This window comes from Juglans regia, chromosome 11 (genome assembly GCF_001411555.2).
Source record: "Juglans regia cultivar Chandler chromosome 11, Walnut 2.0, whole genome shotgun sequence".
Lineage (NCBI taxonomy): Eukaryota > Viridiplantae > Streptophyta > Magnoliopsida > Fagales > Juglandaceae > Juglans > Juglans regia.
In genome coordinates, this window is record NC_049911.1 from 23,337,575 (window position 1) to 23,356,016 (window position 18,442).

General features: G+C 34.0%; 2 protein-coding genes across 3 annotated transcripts; one reads left to right on the forward strand and one right to left on the reverse strand.

The window, feature by feature from the left end:
• The first annotated feature begins 10,175 nt into the window (after positions 1 to 10,175).
• Positions 10,176 to 13,701, forward strand: LOC109007693 (rho GTPase-activating protein 2). Of its 2 annotated transcripts, none has more exons than XM_018987469.2 (4): positions 10,176 to 10,723; positions 11,865 to 11,994; positions 12,103 to 12,453; positions 12,716 to 13,701. In XM_018987469.2, the coding sequence occupies exons 1-4, from the start codon at positions 10,407 to 10,409 to the stop codon at positions 13,334 to 13,336; spliced, it is 1,419 nt and encodes a 472-aa protein (XP_018843014.1). In that variant the 5' UTR covers positions 10,176 to 10,406; the 3' UTR covers positions 13,337 to 13,701. The 2 variants fall into 2 exon arrangements, with proteins under 2 accessions (XP_018843014.1, XP_018843015.1); XM_018987470.2 differs by having other exon boundaries at positions 10,193 to 10,723; positions 11,874 to 11,994.
• A 743-nt stretch (positions 13,702 to 14,444) lies between these two features.
• Positions 14,445 to 15,280, reverse strand: LOC109007694 (glutamic acid-rich protein-like). The gene has a single exon (XM_018987472.2). The coding sequence runs from the start codon at positions 15,275 to 15,277 to the stop codon at positions 14,834 to 14,836; it is 444 nt and encodes a 147-aa protein (XP_018843017.1). The 5' UTR covers positions 15,278 to 15,280; the 3' UTR covers positions 14,445 to 14,833.
• Between the last annotated feature and the right edge of the window lie 3,162 nt (positions 15,281 to 18,442).

Here is an 18,442-nt window from a genome sequence, read left to right on the forward strand (position 1 = left end):
TTTTTTTTTGAGTTTATTCTTTTTAAATTATTTATTCATTATTCATATAATAAATATTTAATAAAAGAAAAAAATAATAAAAATTAAAAATAATGTGGAGTGTGGAGTGTTAGGAGGTTGTGAAAATTTTTTGAATGATTTGAGTTAATATGTTTTATGGAGTTTTGATAAATGAGAAAAAAAAAATTAAATTAAAATATTATAAAGTTAAAATATTATTAGAATATAATTTTTGTATATTATTTTTGTTTTGAGATTTGAAAAAATTAAATTATTTTTTATATATCTTTTTAGATAAGACCCGGTTACATAACCAGAATCGTAACCGGATCTATATCAAATCCAGTTTCATCTTACCCACCTGAGTCCAATCGGGACGAATAATCATAAGGATTCACCCGGATTTATGAGTTCCGGACCGGAAAAAAAAAAATCCGGCCCCGTTGCACACGCTTAAGTAAAACATACTTCATGTCATGTAAAAAGACCGAGATAGATATACGTGCTTGGTCTCTAAAAGGAAGAGAAATTTGTTGCATGCCTCTTAGGGCTGTTTGGATGCTATACAATTTTGAGATGATCTCAGGTTATAAAATTTTCTTGTGACCCATCTGCATTATAATTATTTTGAATACTTATTGAATAATATTTATAAAATTTTCTTTTAATAATTTTAAATTAGAATGGTTTAATTGCTAATTTTGGAAAATTTTGAGTTAAAAAAATTTGGGGACCAAAAATTAGAGGTGCTACTCGCATGGGCAAGGGTGTGGTCGGACACCTCATCCACCTCACCCCCGCCCAATCCAACTATACACATGGCTCATTGGGCCTAAAAACTATTTTTGGATCCAAAAATATTTTTTTGGACCCAAATATCACATAATTTAAATTGTAGATTAAAATTTGTAAATATAACCATAATTTAAAACTACTAACATAGTTTTTAAATTTTTAAGAGTTGTATTTACTTCATTATATTGTCATGACCTCCTAAGCCAACCTTTATATAGGAGGCCAAGTCAACACAATAGTTTTCTTTAAGAAATGTGAGACTCAAATAAAGGTTGGTCTAGGAAGTCAAAATAATGCAATGAAGTGAATACAACTCTAACAACTTGTATAAAATTATATATAATTTATTTATATAAATATAAATATGTATAAATAAATACTTATATAAGTCCCAGCGGGTGGCGGGGCCACAGCGAGGCCTCGCTAGGGTCAGCTCGCCCTCCACCTGGATTTCTTCCTACGAGGCGGGGGCAGGGCAGGGTGGACAGGGTCTGCGTGCAGGCCCCACTGCTCACCCCTACAAAAAAAATGTGGGGAATTAATTTTGAAATAATGTTTTAATTTTTCTAATCAATATTTGTGTTTTATTATTCAAACATATAAATAAAATAATTATTCCATCATTGCAGTGACAAACCAATCATTGATAGGATCCACCACTTTTTCAAATTCCTATAAAAAGTTAAAACTTTCTCAACTTACTTTATACATCCAAATATATATCAATGAGACTCACGCTCTTACACAAATAACTTAACACACTATTATTCTCAGATATTCTGAGATACTCTTGGTATCCAAGGGGAGCCCTGCTAGAGTGGACAACAGGGCCTCGCCACCCGTTTGTTCGCGCCCCACCGACCGTACCTCGCTTGGGTAGTGGGTGCCCTCAGTCGCCCGATGCAAGGGTGCGGGCCCCACCAGAGCACACAAGAAGGGATAGGGTACGGGCTAGGCCCGAGTCCGCCCTTATTCCATCCTTTCGTAGTTATATATATATATATATATATATATATATATTAAAAAGATACTATTCTTATTAATAAACGACGTTGCTTTTTGAAATTTTTCAAAACGACTTCATTTTGAATATGAGCTTAGTACTATATAAAGAAAAGTTGAAACTGAAACCCTATATTGAATCTTCTCTTCTCTCTCTCCCTCTCTGTCTCCTTTCTTCCCTCTCTTTAGAGCATCTTCAATGAATTAGTCAAAACTAAAAGACATTTTTTTATAAATATAAGATGAATTTGGTTTTTGGCTATTTCATTAATATAAGTTTCTATATTGGAATAACTATTTTTTCATCATATAATAATAAAATAATATAAGATAGATTTAGTTTTGAATATTCACATCAAATCTACACATTAGATTATCTATTTATTCATTATATAATAATAAATAATTAAAAATTAAAAAAATATTTAATTTTTTAATTATTAATTTATTTAATTTTATCATATTTTTATTTTATTTTATCATATTAGTAAAACCTACGATAATGTTGCAGCTCCACATTGGTGAAGAACTTTCTGATTTTTTTAGAGGGAAGTGGTAGTTGTGAAAAAGAAAGAAAAGAAAAAAAAAATGATAAAATATGGATTTAATGTATCTACAATCACCTTTAAGTTTGGAAATAATTTGGAAAGTCACTGTAGCTAATTTAGCTAATCTATTGTGATGCTATTTTGGAATCTAATAGTTAAATATGTAATGGATTTAACTTTTGGCTAATTCATTGAGATGCTCTTATCCATATTTTGGGATAGAAGAACTCTATTGATTTCTTGATATCCTTTGCTCTATGGTTTCACATCTATAAAAGATCAACAACACCCTCCACTCCTATTAGTCTTTTCTCAAGGCTTAAAAGTCTAAAGGCCTGTCAAAACGAAGTTACAAGACTTTATATACATATAGTAACGTTGCAAGAACAAGTACAAAAGAATGAAAAAGAGAGAGACTGCAAAGCCTTTGGCGATGCAGCAAAGTATTGAGATTTGAGAGAGAGAGAGAGAGAGAGAGAGAGAGAGAGAGCCCACAATTTCAAATTCGAATGGGAGCTTTTTGGTGGGAGTTGATCCACGTAGGATTTGCATATGAATAGACCCTCAAGTGGCCCCCACCTGTTTCGGCCTTTACTTTACGGAGACCAGACAGTAAAATCCAACAAAGATTCAAATCCAACCCGGTCCGCTCCTACTCGGTTCCCTACGCATGGGCCGCTCGATATCTCTTCCACACCGTCGAGTTTCCCGATTACTGAATTTACCAGAATGTCCTTATCTAGGTTAATTTTGTTGCAGGTCTCAACCATAATATTAATTAATTTATATTAATATTATACAACAGATTTTGATTGTACAACCAATATTGGGACAGGTAGAGGTGGGTGTACCTGATGATGTATTCGTGTGCATTAGTTCTCAATTTTAACCTTTTCATTGGTAGATTTTGAAAGCAACGAGGCATTGTGATATTTAAGAAAGAGACTGAGATGAAACATGCGATTCATGTGAACAATTTGAGCAACGTGATGTCATTCAAAACGAAAATATTTTATACATCATATTATCTTCTTATTTTCATTTTATATACTATATTATAAGATGTAGTATATTTATTACCATTAAAATCAATCACACTTTTATCTTATACACTATATAAGATGTGATAAATTTACCACTATTAAATAATTTTAATAATAATAAATATAATACATCTAACATAATACTGTATGAGATGAAAGTGAAATGAGAACTTGGTGAGTAACGTTACTCCATTCAAAATTAGTAATTATGTAAATAATTTTAATGATATATATACACAAACCCATCTTGTGATATATTTTTATGGGATACCATTTCATTAAATTATAATTATATACAAAAGAGTGGTGGAGGATTTAACAAACATTTTGTTACAATAAATATAACATTTAAAAATATAATTAAAAGAAAGATACTGGTTCAAAAAATATAGTCCGGGCCCATATTTTTTGGGAGTAGCCAAGGAAATTGATGTCATAAAAAATGATTTTTTTTTTGTGTGTTTGGAATGATAAGAGAAGAAGTATAACGAAAAAAATGAAATTAATCACACATAACATAATATTTATGTGATAATCTGGAGATAATTTTATTTTCTTGAAAGTACAATACATAATGTTGTAGTACAATAAGCGGCCATAAGAATGTACAATATATATGTGGCAAAACTCTAATTACGATTATTAGCCGATAAATTCTAATTAAGAGTCGGGTCGGATTGGTTCAACTCTCGTTAAAAATCTATTGAAAAACCACAACAAACTCTTATAAAGTCAGATCATCAAATTAGACTGCCGCATAAAGAACAAGACTCGAAGTCGTAAAAGATAATTTAAAAATATTTCATTTCATCTCATCATTATAATTTTTTTAAATTTTTATATAAAATATAATAAATAATTTAATTTTTTCAAATTTTAAAATAATAATAACATTTTATTTAATTTTCATCTTAACTCATCTCATTTTTCTATTAAAACAGCGTCTTAATTGCTTGAAAGAATTTGGTGGAGTTTTTCATTCCCTGTATCCTAGAAAAGAAAACAAAAACGAATATATGCAAAAAGTAGATTGTTGAGGTATAGATAGAGGAAGAGTGACGTGGGCAACTAGAATAGAGGAGTCACGGGCGTCTAGATTAGAGGGGTGATATGCAGTGGCTGTTGGCGATCGAGTGGACCAGTACGTACGATAGATCATATATGAGTCTCGCTTCTAAGCAGTTGGGCTGCTTTTCTCAATATAACAGCCTTTCACACATTTGCTGCCACGTCAAATTATATCAACTTACAATACACACACGTTGGTAAAACACTGAAATCAAAAGAGGAATAAGCCCAGCCGAGAGGAGATTTTCCATTTGCTTAGCACTGCCGCATAGAAACTAGAGTTCCACCGCCACCAGTCCAATGCCGATGGTTTTGGGAGTGAAAAAAAAAAAGGAAAAAACAAAATATCACAAACCCAAACATGCATCGTATATCACAAATCCAATCCAGATCACAAAACCAGAACATTAAAGAATTCTGTATTTCTTATTCACAAATTCAATTCATAAGAAACAACATCACCATTTGCTTAGAAAAAAACACATTACCATTGGCCTTCATGACTGGTGGCCATTTAGTAGCTGAGAGCCCATTCAAAAAACAAAGAACACCAGTCCGTCGAGTAAGAAAAAATTAACTTTTGAATCAGAAATACAGAACTCGAGAGCGAGAGATAGTGGAAAAAATTGTTGAGTTCAATAGTCTTCCTCGTAGCCTTTATCTTTGAGCTGCCATGGTTTTTTCATTACATTCACAGGGATAGTAGATGGAATCGAACCTTTACACTGCAACTTTTGGAGGAGGCAACTTCAAGTTCGGTTTGAACTTTGGGCCTACTGCTTTGTTGGGAGCTATAGGGGGATGAAGAGATCTGAGGGTGAGTGAGGAGAGGGGTGAGGGAGAGGAGAGTTCGACGTCAATGAGAGGAGATGGGTGAGCTTGGGGCAGCCATGGGGTGCAATGGGAGAGAGGAGAGGGGGCAATGTCGATTTGGGCGATTTCAGATCGGAGAGAGGAGAGGGGTGGGTGGCGTCGATGGGAGCGATGGGAGAGTGGAGAGGGGGTGGCGTCGATCTGAGTGATTTAGGGATCTGATTGAGCAGAATGATGGAAGAGAGCACAGGCAGAAGAAGATTGGAGAGTTTTGTATTTTTGGATTAGCAGTAGGTAGGCACACGAGTTGTAAATTAAACGACTTATGTGGAGGGCTGTGATTGGATGGCTTTTTTTGAGGTTGGACTACCTGACCGGCTGTAAGGTATTCTCATCATATATATATATATATATATATATATATATATATGAGTCGGGCTACTCTACCACAGTCCACTCATTTTGACCGTTAGTTGCTTTTGTAATTTTTTTTGTTCATATTTTTTTAATATATTTAAATATTTTTTTAAAAAAAATACACTAATACACTTAAAATCACTTCCTTAATCATTAAGTAAAAATAAAAAATAATTTTTTTCTCCGAGCGGTCAAATAGAACGATAATAATTGGTGGACAAAGTAGTTTCTTCCTATATATATATATATATATGTTTAATTTCCATATAAAAAAGTGAAATAAATAAAAAAAAAAAAGAGAAAAGATAATAAAATTACTGAAAAATAAGTCGAAGGCCTCTATCCGGTATTGACAAGAAACAAAAATCTGTCAATAAAGGATCGAAACACATGGTTTTGGGACCATGCATGGATGTAATAGCTAGAGGTGTTGGATATTTAGACTCTAATTGGATATAGAAACGGTCTCATTTCATCTCATTATTATAATTTTTTTATATTCTCACATAAAATAATAATAAATAATTAACTTTTTTAAATCTCAAAATAATAATAATATTAAAAAAATAATATTCTAATAATATTTTATTTAAATTTTATTTAAAATTATCTCATCTCATCTCATCTTACTATTCAAACGGAGCCTAATGATATAGGTCGTGTAATGTTTTTGTGGGAATAGAGATATAGAGAATGGTTGTAGGAAAAGAGAAGAGGAGCCCTTCCTCTCTCTTGTAATAATACACAACCAATTTTTTTATATATAACTTTTTATATAATCATATTTTAAATTACGAGTGTTACTATAAAATAATATTTTTTATAAATTATTTTATTAGAATGTCTCATTTAAAACATAATTGTATAAAGAATTATGTAAATAATTTTAAAAATATTGAGAGAGCATCCAGCTTAGTGTTAACACCACCATTATAATAAGATGTTAGCATTTTTATTAGGTTATGTTTGGATGCTAAGAATATCTCAAATCATCTGTAAATAATGATGAAATAATTTATAAATAATAACGAAATAATAGTAAATAGTTTGTGAATAGTAGTGAAATAATCTTATAAGAGTTTTGTTTCCAAACATACCCATATTATCTTATAATTACTCAAGCAAATAACCCTAACTCGTCATCCCTTGCAACAATATATACTCAATGAATATGTATTTTATTTCTTATTTCAATGAAACCAGCAAAAAGATTTAAAAATACATTTTCTGCTTTTGAATTAAGGGAATTATTAATACTTAAAAGTCCAAAGCATTATGTCATAGTCTTAATTTTCTTTCTAAAATAATAGAATCTGAGCTTTGGACTAAATAATATCTCCTTTTGCTTTCGTGAAGTGAAAATGACAGTTGTGTTGGAAGAATTGGGTCTCATTGTTAATAAATTTATTTCTAATATTAAAAACAATATGGAATCCAATGTTTTGCCCCAACTTGAATTCCTAAATCATGCAAAAAATTCTTTTTTTTTTTGTTTGCATCCGTCTTTGTTATTATAAAGAGTTTTGCTATACATCAGTCACTATTCATTTCCACACTCCATACTTGACATTTTTTTTATAGAATGTAGAGTAATAAATAGTATCTGATGAGAAGAATTATTCTATTATAAAAGATGATTCATAAGTATTTTTACAACTTCGAAGATTACTAATTATTGATATATGCCGAATTATTGTTTTCAATTTAACTTTTTTATTTTTTGGTGCAAAAATTAGTAACTGTGAGTCTTTAAAGTCATGAGTATTAGACAATTGAAGCCATTTATCGTATCTACGTTGATTGCAATTATTTTGACGTTAAAGACTGCTAAAGTTGGAGACAAAAAAAGAAATGTTTGGAAAAAGTTGGGAAAAGAAGATGAAAAGCAAAATCCATTTCCCATTAATCACGCGAAAGACAAACAGATAGAAAAAGAAAAGTCATCATTGGAAATATCAAAGTTGTCCTCTGCTCACTTCGATTCACTTCTGCCTATATCACAATCATCCTTCCCCCAACGGTCTCCTCCATATATTCGAAATTGCTTTGTTTATTTTCCAAAAGGAAGAAGCATGTCTCGGTCTCCTCCATTTTCCCGAGAAAATGACACTGTTATATCTATTATCAACTGCATGAAAGATGGTCGTGTCCCCTAATTTCCTTTACCAAATGCTATAATTACTTCCAACCTACTTTCCTTGGATTGACATCTTCTTGTGACATAACGCTGTTCTGTTTGCCGAAGAGTAATAATTTCTACAATTGCATATAATCTTGTGCAGTTTTTTTTTTTTTTTTTAAGAGTAAACCGTATCATAAAAATACATAAAGAAAAAATATATTTTCGTGATATGTATATTTGATATAAAGAGTAACGCTAGATACAATTATAAGATAAAAGTCTCACCTTTTTTTAAAAAAAAAAAATTGAATCTTTTATTAAAAAAATATTTTTTTTTTCACAAGGGTATCAGGCTTATCCAAGAAATGCACGAAACTTACATATTTTAAAATTACAAATATCATTTATCTTATTACAAAAAATAGAGTCCTATTAGAAAAATGATTTTTTCATGTGAGTATAAGATTTACCTACTTTTTTTAAAAGAGAATGCACAAGATTTACACTGCAAATATCATTCTTTTTTTTTTTTTTTTTTTTTCTAAAATAACCTCGTTCATTGATAACATGATCATTACAAGGATTGAAGACAGTTTGAAGTTTCCTCCATGTTAACTATGTAATTAGTTACATGTAATGCAACCTTTCCTAGTTCATGAGTAACTGAATTACCCTCACGATTCATGTGACATATTTTCTACTTGTCATATTGAGCCAATGTTTCTTTTAGATATGAAATTATCATTCCAAAGTAGCTCTCTTGTTGTTTCATATGATATACCTCTTTGAGAATCTCCTTCCAAAATTACTCTGTACATACCAAGTTCCAATCTAAAGTTTGCTGCTCTACGTGCTGCTATGGCCTCTACTAGCTGGAATTGAGTCTTGTATCTCTCAAGGTAGCCAAAAAATTGTCATGTTCATCTTTGACAGTATTATCAATTCTTATTTTACAAACCTTCTTATCAACTGTCACATCCCAGTTAATTTTGTGAAAACTTTGAGGTGGACATTCCCACATTATTCTTCTCGAGTTAATAGGTGAAGTTTGACTAGCTTCTCTTGTCTGTATTGATGAGATCTCATCTTGCAGGTGTCTAGCTCTTTTAACTACAGAGTTTGAGTCAATGTAAATATTCTTGAACACTAGTTGATTTCTTTTCCACCATAAGGTCCAGAATATTGAAGTTAAGCTCCTGCATTTCATCCTCATTCAATTTCTTGAACATATGCTGCCACAATTCTTTGAGACTCTTCACTGAGCTATGACTTCTCTATACATATATACGTATATATATATATATATATATATAGGCAACTAAATTTAGGCAACTAAAATTGATAATCTTCTTAGTCACCTAATCATGATTTAGACTCTTGGTATTGTATCGAAGAAAAATGATAAACACATAATATTTTATATAATAATATTTTAAAAAGAGGAGTATTTTTTTGTAAAATACTTTATAAAACTAACATTATTTTATAAAGCTATCATTCTTTTATTATATGTATTGTGAAAACTGTGGTGTATTTACCATTATTCTTGTATTGATATGTTCATAAATTTAAGCCGTCAAAACTAGATGAGGACTGCCAATCAATCAAGTCAAGCTGGTGGAAGTAGCTACGTTGAGTGAATGATCAAATAAAGTTGAGGAAAAAAAAAAAACGAAGAAGGTTTCATTGATATTTGAAGCAAAAAAGGCCCTTCCAACGTCTACAGAATAAAGGTCAAACGAAAATGCTAGAGCTCCCGCTGGGGCTCCCGTTGGAGTTCTAGTGTATTTTTTTATGTGTATTTTTTAATTCTTTTTTTTATGTAGATGTTTTTAATAATTTTAAATATTTTTAAAAAATAAAAAAATTTATAATATTATTAAATAATACTTGCTTAATCACGAAGTAAAATATAAAATATTTTTATATGATTTTTTATTTTATTTCGTGATTAAGGAAGTATTTTTTAATAATTTTTTTTTTACTTCTTGATTAAGAAAGTGTTTTTAATAATGTTCTAAATTTATTTTATTTTTTAAAAAATATTAAAAAATATTAAAAAAAATTATATAAAAAATAACTTAAAAAAAAACACATACAAAAATACACTACAGTCCCAGCGGGAGCTCCCAGCGGGAGCCCCAGCGGGGGCTGTAGCACTATCCAAAGGTCAAAAGTTGCAAAAAGAAAAGTCATGCCTAAATTGTATTTAATTTCATAAAAGCCGAAGCTTTGTTAATTAGCCCAGTTTTGGTGTGCTTATGAGCAATTGACTGTGAGTGTCATCCATGTAATTTTCTTGAAATCCAAGGTTCGATAATCTAATACTTTGAGATAAAAGTAACCCCAGGAAGAAACAAATTCAATTTGAAACGAGTGGCCGTTTGAAGTCCCGAGAGAGAGAGAAAGGAAGAGTATAGAGAGTCAGAGAGACAGATTCAGAGTTATAACTTCAAAAACCAAACTTGAATGCAACCCAACAAAATCCATTAAAACAAAACAAACTGAGCCTCAGGGTGGTAATAAACACAGACACGGTTTCAGATAAGAGACTCCACACGGTTGGTTTCTCTGAGTGTGTGTGCGAGAAGAAGAGAGATGACAGGGCTCGTGATGATAACGAAGGGAGCGGGGTGTGGTGGTGGTGGTAGGGGAGCAAGGGGTGGAAAGAGCTCCGAGGAAGAGCAAAACCAGCTCTCGCTGGTGGCGTTTCTAGTGGCTGCTCTGAGGAAATCCATGGTTTCTTGCCGTGTTGATCGGCGGGAGGATGTGATGTCCGCCGTTCATAACATGGAAATCGGGTGGCCCACTAATGTTCAGCACATTACTCACGTGACGTTCGACCGTTTCAATGGGTTTCTGGGTCTGCCTGTGGAGTTCGAGGTTGAGATCCCCGGTCGAGTTCCGAGTGCAAGGTATCAACTGCTCTTTTCTTTTTCTTTTTTCCTCTCTGTTTTTTTTCCTGTTTTCGTTTTCTGGGTGGTCTTGTCTTTGTCTGTTTTTAGCTTGTTTTTCTTGGCAGAAAATATGGTTTCATTTTCTTCCTTCCTTCATTTTGGAATCTTAGATCTGGTAGAAGTAGGAAGCAAGTTGTTTTATTTAATACATTTTGGATCTTGAGGATGGGGCAGAGAGACAGTAAGAGATTTGCATTGGTCCTGAACTTTTAGCTGCACTAGAGTTGAAGTTTTAAAGCCTTCTAGCTGAACAAACCCCAGATTTCACATACATTTAATATGAACTTTTTATCTTTTAGCGTAAAGTGTTTGGGGTTTATAAATGGTCTTTTGAGGGTTTTGGATGTGATGATTGGAAGCCTGAAAAACCCCGTTTATTTGTAGAGTAAGTGGAGGAATAGAGAAATGACAAAAGGTTAAGCATTACCTAGTTTGTGAGTCTTATTTCATTGCAAATTCTGAAGGCAACAAGCCATGTAGTTCTACTGAGCCAAGTTCAAGTTATTGTTTAGTGATCTCCTTGTGTCCACAAGTAATGAAGTCCGGCATTCAAATTATAATCTTTTATTCTTTTCCTCTAGTTCCTGAGCAGGGAACTGTATATGGATATTTGGGTTCGCATTACTCAATGAAATAGAGTCCCAAGTATATTTAAGAAGATCCGTTGAGTTTATGAGTTGGGCTCGTCCAAGTGTCCCAAACTGTTGTCATCCTCTCGTGGTTCTAAACTTCTAACTGAGCTGATTTTTTGGGTCATTAGATGATGCCTATTATATTTCCTTAGCCACAAAATACTAAACCGAAAATACTATTCATGTCTTTTTAATCATCATCCCTTACCTTTGATGTGGTGACAAACATTCTCTTTTATCAATTGAATTTAATCCGAATTCCTTGCAGAGTCAGTTACTATGAAGTATGTTGGAATTTATTTTCTTCACTGTTCCGTCATTGACCTGTTCACTTTGGATTTATTTTTCATTACAAAATCTTTCTAGCATCTCAAATTTATTGCCGGTGCTTTTCTTCTCTTAGAAATTTCTCCTCCCTGATGATTGGCTTCTGCGTTTTGTGGATTGTCCTAACTTTTATTTCTAAGATTTTGCAGTGCTAGCGTGTTTGGCGTGTCAGCAGAGTCAATGCAATGCTCTTACGATACAAATGGAAATAGTGTGCCCACCATACTCTTGCTAATGCAAGAGCGCTTGTACTCTCAAGGAGGTCTAAAGGTACTAGTGTTTGATAATATTAGTTTACTTGCATGCAGTTGCTTGTTTATCATAATCTGGCTAATAAACTAGTTTCCTTGCTGGTTTGTGTAAATGATTTGTTTGTAGGCAGAAGGAATTTTCAGGATAAACCCAGAGAATAGCCAAGAGGAGCGTGTAAGGGATCAGCTGAACCGAGGCATTGTCCCTGAAAACATTGATGTCCATTGCTTGGCAGGACTCATCAAAGCCTGGTTCCGAGAGCTTCCTTCAGGGGTCCTAGATGGACTTTCTCCTGAACAAGTTCTCCAGTGCAACACTGAAGAAGAATCTGTTGAGCTTGTGAAGCAGTTAAAGCCAACTGAGGTTGCATTGCTTAATTGGGCTGTTGATCTTATGGCAGATGTTGTTGAGGAAGAGGAATCCAACAAAATGAATGCCAGAAACATTGCCATGGTTTTTGCTCCTAATATGACTCAGGTACTTGACCATGATCTGGTCAGCATTTTTGAATAACCTTTCTTCCTTATGGTAGCAAGAAAATCATAACTACTGAGAATCTGTTTTGCTTTTAAAAGTTCAATGTTCTACCAATAATTTTCTGTGGTTAGTATTGCTTTTCATTTTCATTCTGTAAATTTATGTTTCATTTTTTTAGCACCCCGAGGATTGGTCGAGATGCTGTTCCTGGACCTCTGGTGCCAATAAAAAAAAATTTATGTCTCATTTTTTATTTGTTTAGATGTCTGATCCATTGACGGCTTTAATGCACGCGGTTCAAGTAATGAACTTGCTCAAGACCCTGATTATGAAAACAATAAGAGAACGGGAAGAGTCTGCTACGGGAGAATATTCACCTATGTCATCACGTTCTTCCCATCAGCAAACCGACGAGGATTATGACAGTCAGCAGGAGATGGATATAAGTTGTGAATTGCAAGCACCTACGTCAGACAATGATGACAATTGCCCTTATAACCACAGCAGCGAAGATGAAGATGAGGTGGAGTTATTAAGTGAGATAGAAGAATGCTTCTTAAGGCAATTGGACGGAAAGAAGACCACCCCAAATAGTTTTTCAGAAGAACCGTCAAATGATTTACAGTCAGAGCATGCAAGCCCCTCAAGTTGCTTGGGCTTCAATGGGGACTCTGGTATCAGCAGCGTTTCATTCACGGAAAGCAAAAATGGGAAATCTAGCTCAAGTTCAAGTGATGTGGAAGACTTGGGGACAAGCCTGATTGCTGTGGAAACAAAGTTTGATAAAGAGAGCCCATCAATAGCATGTGCAAGCGCCAATGACGTGGAGATGATTGATAAATCGGTGTCCACTTCGCCTACGCCATTGTTGACATCTACATGATCAGGGTGACTTCTTTCATTTTCATAGTGCTTGGTAATATACTTCGTTTGCTCTTGAATTTCTCTCGACAGTCGTGATTGCTCCTGTAAATTATTAATACAGCGTTGGGTGTGAGGCTCTTCTTAAACTGGGGTAGGAAGGGAGTGTTTTGCTTGTGGATTGTGAAAGATTCAGGGTTCAGTTTAGGGCTGAACATGTGTTTGTTCTGTGTACCTTTCAGTAGTGAACCATTTTCTAACCCTTTAGCATTTTCAGATTGGAATGAATTGTCAGTCAGAAGTCGAGTCCTGTTTCCTTCCACGTCAAACAATTTCAAAGTCTATTGAATTCATAGGGAACTTTGCTTTGCTTTTAAATTGGCGTGAAATTCTACATGTTTTCATATGAAATGTCGTCTTTCCTTTTTTTTTTTTTTTTTTGCTTGTTTTGGTGGAAGTCAACGTATGCCTGTCTATTTATGCGTATCGCACCATCTATTTATGTCTATTTATGCGTATCGCACCATCATCACCACCCTTCCTCCTGCTTTTGCATTACATTACCCACCCGTCCCACAAAGTGAGGTTGGCGTCCTTCATGTCGTTTTCTCTCCGCCTCATCTGATGTCTCTCTCTCTCTCTCTCAATGTAGCTCGTCATTTAATTTTTACAGTCACATCTTTTGTTTATTCATTCAATCTAGTTAGATATCAGAGTATATAGATTTCACCTGTACTTGAGAGGGATTGTGATCGGTTTAAATTTTAGAGATAATGGTGGGATCCAAACCAACCATTATCCACTCCCTTTGTAATGGCATATCTTTCAAATCACCCCTTATTTGTGCTCTAATAGTTCCACCCTATAATTCTTCACTACATTATTCATTCAGCCACTGTGCTAATCATGCCAAACCCAGTTGCCATTTTCTCACCCTCATATAATAATACTCCGTTGTCTGGCTCTCTTTTACACCATCTCGAATAACACTGTTGTCACGCACGTTTTCAGCTAATTTCCTTTCTTTCACCTCGTGACAACCTACTCCTAGTCTTTACCACTCTCCCCCTCCTACCCCAAATTAATTAAAAGAGAGAAATTTGATGGGCACCAAATGAATGTGAGTTGATCTGCTAATTACAGAGCTGGGAATAGTTGGTCTCGATTGAACAAGAACAAAAACAAGAACAAGACAACTCCTTTGCGATTTTGGGATCCATTGCAAAACAAACAATAAATCAGCATAGCAGCTGTGAATAAACCATATCTAAGAATGTTAGATGACAATTCATGTTATCGTATCTAACTATCTATTGGCACAAGTTATGTACAATTGTAATAAAACCTAATCTAGATCAACAAACCACCACCGCCCCCTACCTGTCCTAGCTGTTTCTCCTTAAAAATCCACCAAGAACTAGAGAGAGAGAGAGAGAGAGAGAGAGAAAAGAAAGAATACCATGAACTAGACGTACGAATAAAGACTGGAAAAAAGACTCGGGAAAACTAAACTCAAGACTTAAGAAGCCAAGCATGCCTCCCAGAACCTCCTGCTCTTCTCCGCCTCTGTCATCAACTGATCTTTTCTTGAATCGACGGAAGCACCCGATTTCTGGTGGCCTGTTGGATTCCAATTATGTTCACTATTCCATGTTTGGTAGCTATGGCCCTCCTCTTCCTCCACCTCCTCCTCCTCCTCCTCCTCCTCATGTCCACCGTCGTCGTCTTCGTCGTCAGATGATTCATGAAGAACAAATGGTTGAGGATCACAATCATCGAACTCGTTATCTCTAGGAGCATCGGACAAATCATAGCTACACGATTCTGCATCATCGTCGGCCATGGCAATGTCGACGTGGCCCACATCACCTTCGGCGGCGGGATCACAATGATCTTGGGAGTCCCCGGTGGCTTCAAAGAGAAAGAATGAAGAGACATCCACAAGATGATTTCTGACGTCCATAATGTTTAGGAAAGAAAAGAAAGCATGGGTTGGTACCCCCAAAAAAACTGGTGCTCCTCCGTCCTATACATACATACACAGAAGACAGACGCAGACACTTACCAACAGGAAAACTGAAGTGAGAGGACGTGGGTTGTCTTGTTTGACACTATGGGCTTCGCTTCTTCTAGTTGTAACTTAATTCAAGGCTCCTCATCCATACAGGATAAAGTAACTGGTTGAAAGCATCTGGCAGAAATCTTTTCTAGAAGGACCAAAAAAAACTGAAGGCATGCTAAAAATAATCCAGCACGCCCTTCTAGAAGCAAAAGGAAAGCAAAAGGATTTACATCGATGGACCACCGAAACCATCTAGAAGGAAAACCTCGATTCCCCACCTCCCCCAACACACGCGTCGGACACACGTGTTTTTGGTGGGTGGGGGCAAATCATATTTGCTTTGCTTTGCTTTGTTTTGTTTTGCTGCACTGGGTTCAGTTTGGTGTTGTAGAACGAACTCGTAAAAGAGTAGATGAAAACAAACATGTGCAACAGTGCAACTTAAAAGATACAGCGTGGATAAAGAGAATACGGTGTGGTGGGATTGGAGGTTTCTCTTTATATCCACCTAAATATCTGCAACAGTTTTGCATTTAAGTAAAAAAAACAAAAACAAAAACCAAAGCCACTTTGTTAAAAGTTAAAACGACTAGAAAAATTGTTAGTGGTTTATTTAGATTACATCTTATAATACCCCTGTTCTCATTCATACATTTTATGTAAGTTTCTCCGACATATCAAATATATATATATATATATATATTTTTTGTTATAAAGAAAATCTGAAGGAGAAAAAAAGTAAAAAAAAACTGGACCAATCAAAAAAGGACAACTGATTCTTGAAGAATCAAGGAGATGGAATATCATTCTTATACAAATACTTTTTTCTCAAAAAACAGCTAATGAGATTGAAAAGATCCCTATTGTCCAATTCAATTTTTTTAATATTAGGACAGCCTGAAATGGGTACATCATTCTTTAGGAAATCCACAGTTAAATCTACATATGCGGCTGTAGTTTTCCAAAATAATATTGAAGTGGTGGAAAATGACCGGAGTACTTGGAAAAAAATGTGGTCCATGAAATTGCAAGATAGACTAAAGCTCTTACTCTGAAAAAAGTTTCAATAACATTCTACCAACAAGAGCCATCTTGAAAAACTGTCTCTCTTTCAGAAGAAAAATCTCGGTGTCCTATTTGTAATTCAGCAGAAGAATCTGCCTATCACATTTTCATTGAATGCCCTTACTCTAGAATTCTTTGGCGACAATCTTTCTTGCCTCTAAACATCTCCTCTATTGCTCAAAGAGTGGATTATGTGTATATTGGATCTGACCCTTAAACTCCAAATTCCAAATTCTCGGGTCCATAAATTTCAAGTTTTTGCTATGATTGTCATAGATAACTTATGGTTCTATAGAAATCAAATTGTGCATGAGTCTCATCATCTTTCTATAGAACAATTTGTTAGTAAAGTTGAACTATCATACAATGACCATTGTAATGCATGGGTTTTAAAAGAAAAAATTGATATTCTAGAAAGAAATTGGAACCTTCCACCGGCTGGAAAAGTTTCAATTAATTTTTATGTGTCAATAAGACCAAATGGAAGTACACCAGTTGCGATATGCAGATCACATAATGGAGATATAATTTTCATTGTGGCCGACCATCTTGAGAGTTGCAACCCAAATCTAGGAGAAGCAATGACAGATTTTATGGGAGTCAAAGAAACACTTTCCAGATAGATCAAGAGCATTATAATATAAGGGAATTCTCAGATAACAATATCAGCATTAACAGAGCCAAATCATATTCAAGATTGGATGGCAGAAGGAGTCATAAGAGACACAAGAATAATGTTGGACAAGTTTAAAGATTGGGAAGCCAAAAAAATACATTGATCTCAAAATCGATGCGCACATGATATTACGCAATGGGCAGCATCCAATAGAATTATTGGAAGCATCCCTCTAATTAAAATTCCTAAATGCTTGTTGAATTTTCATAGTGGGAAAGATTCACCATTTGTAATATCTTAATTTTAGCTTTATTTAGCTTTATTTATGTCTTTACTTCTATGTTTGATATGTCCGTAATAGTATATCTATTTATTAATGCAAGTTATTTTCCTGACAAAGAAAAAAAAAAACAACTCTAGGGGCTGCCTAGCATGAAGTGTTTGGCGTGCCCATAGTGCATTTGAATTTTTTTTCTTTTTCTTTTAAATATTTTTTAAAATATATTTAATCATTTAAAAAAATACATATATTTACTAGTAATAACTTTTTTAACCATTCAAAAAATTAAAATACATGAACGGTCAAATTAAAATAACAAAATCAGGAAGCTATTTAGCATTTTCTATTAAAAAATCTCTGCTTTACTTTATATTATTATTATTATTATTATTATAAAAACTTTATTAATCATCATTTTTAACTTCATTTTCTCAATATCTTTTGATGTAGTATTAAATAATTGGATTACAAGCAAAATATAATAAATAATCTCTAATTAATTTTTTATTTTTTTTGAGTTGGGAAATGGGAGTTTCGAACTCTAAATCTCTATTTTGAAAGCTGGGAGTTATGACAATTAAGGCTAGAGGCCTTTAACAATAATCTCCAATTATTAAATACAACGTCATAAAATAATAGTAAAAGATGCGACGGGCAGCTAGTTGAGAAAGGGATGGTAGCTAAAGGTATTATTATTATTATTAGTATTCACTTTAAAGGGGAAAAGCGAGTTCATTAAAGGGCGTCTATTGAGTATTTATGTATTTTCAAGCCCTTAAAATGAAGTAGATAAAAGGTTGCGGGGGGTAGATCATTTACCAAACTGAAATAATTAAAGGCTGCATGCGGAACGTTTGAACAGGGAAACGGCGGTCCATTATTTATATTCTTGTTATTAAATATTTTATTTAAACGATTGAAACGTGGGTTAAGTACACCAGATCCATGGTCCACAGCTTCCTAACATCAAAAAGAATAAAAACCCAAAAGAAATCTTCAACCAAAAAATTATGTTAGGGAGGGGTTAGGCTGAAGTAAAATTCAATTCTCCTAAATATACCCACCACTACTTTTAACAGCAGCTTGACTTTTGTGATAAAATTCA

Bases quoted from the DNA above. Each gene is read 5' to 3' on its own strand.
- LOC109007693 (XM_018987469.2), top strand. From the start codon at position 10,407: ATGACAGGGCTCGTGATGATAACGAAGGGAGCGGGGTGTGGTGGTGGT. The intron at 11,995-12,102 runs GTACTAGTGTTT...ATTTGTTTGTAG, and splicing joins ACTCTCAAGGAGGTCTAAAG to GCAGAAGGAATTTTCAGGAT. The intron at 12,454-12,715 runs GTACTTGACCAT...TTATTTGTTTAG, and splicing joins TTGCTCCTAATATGACTCAG to ATGTCTGATCCATTGACGGC.
- LOC109007694 (XM_018987472.2), bottom strand. From the start codon at position 15,277: ATGGACGTCAGAAATCATCTTGTGGATGTCTCTTCATTCTTTCTCTTT.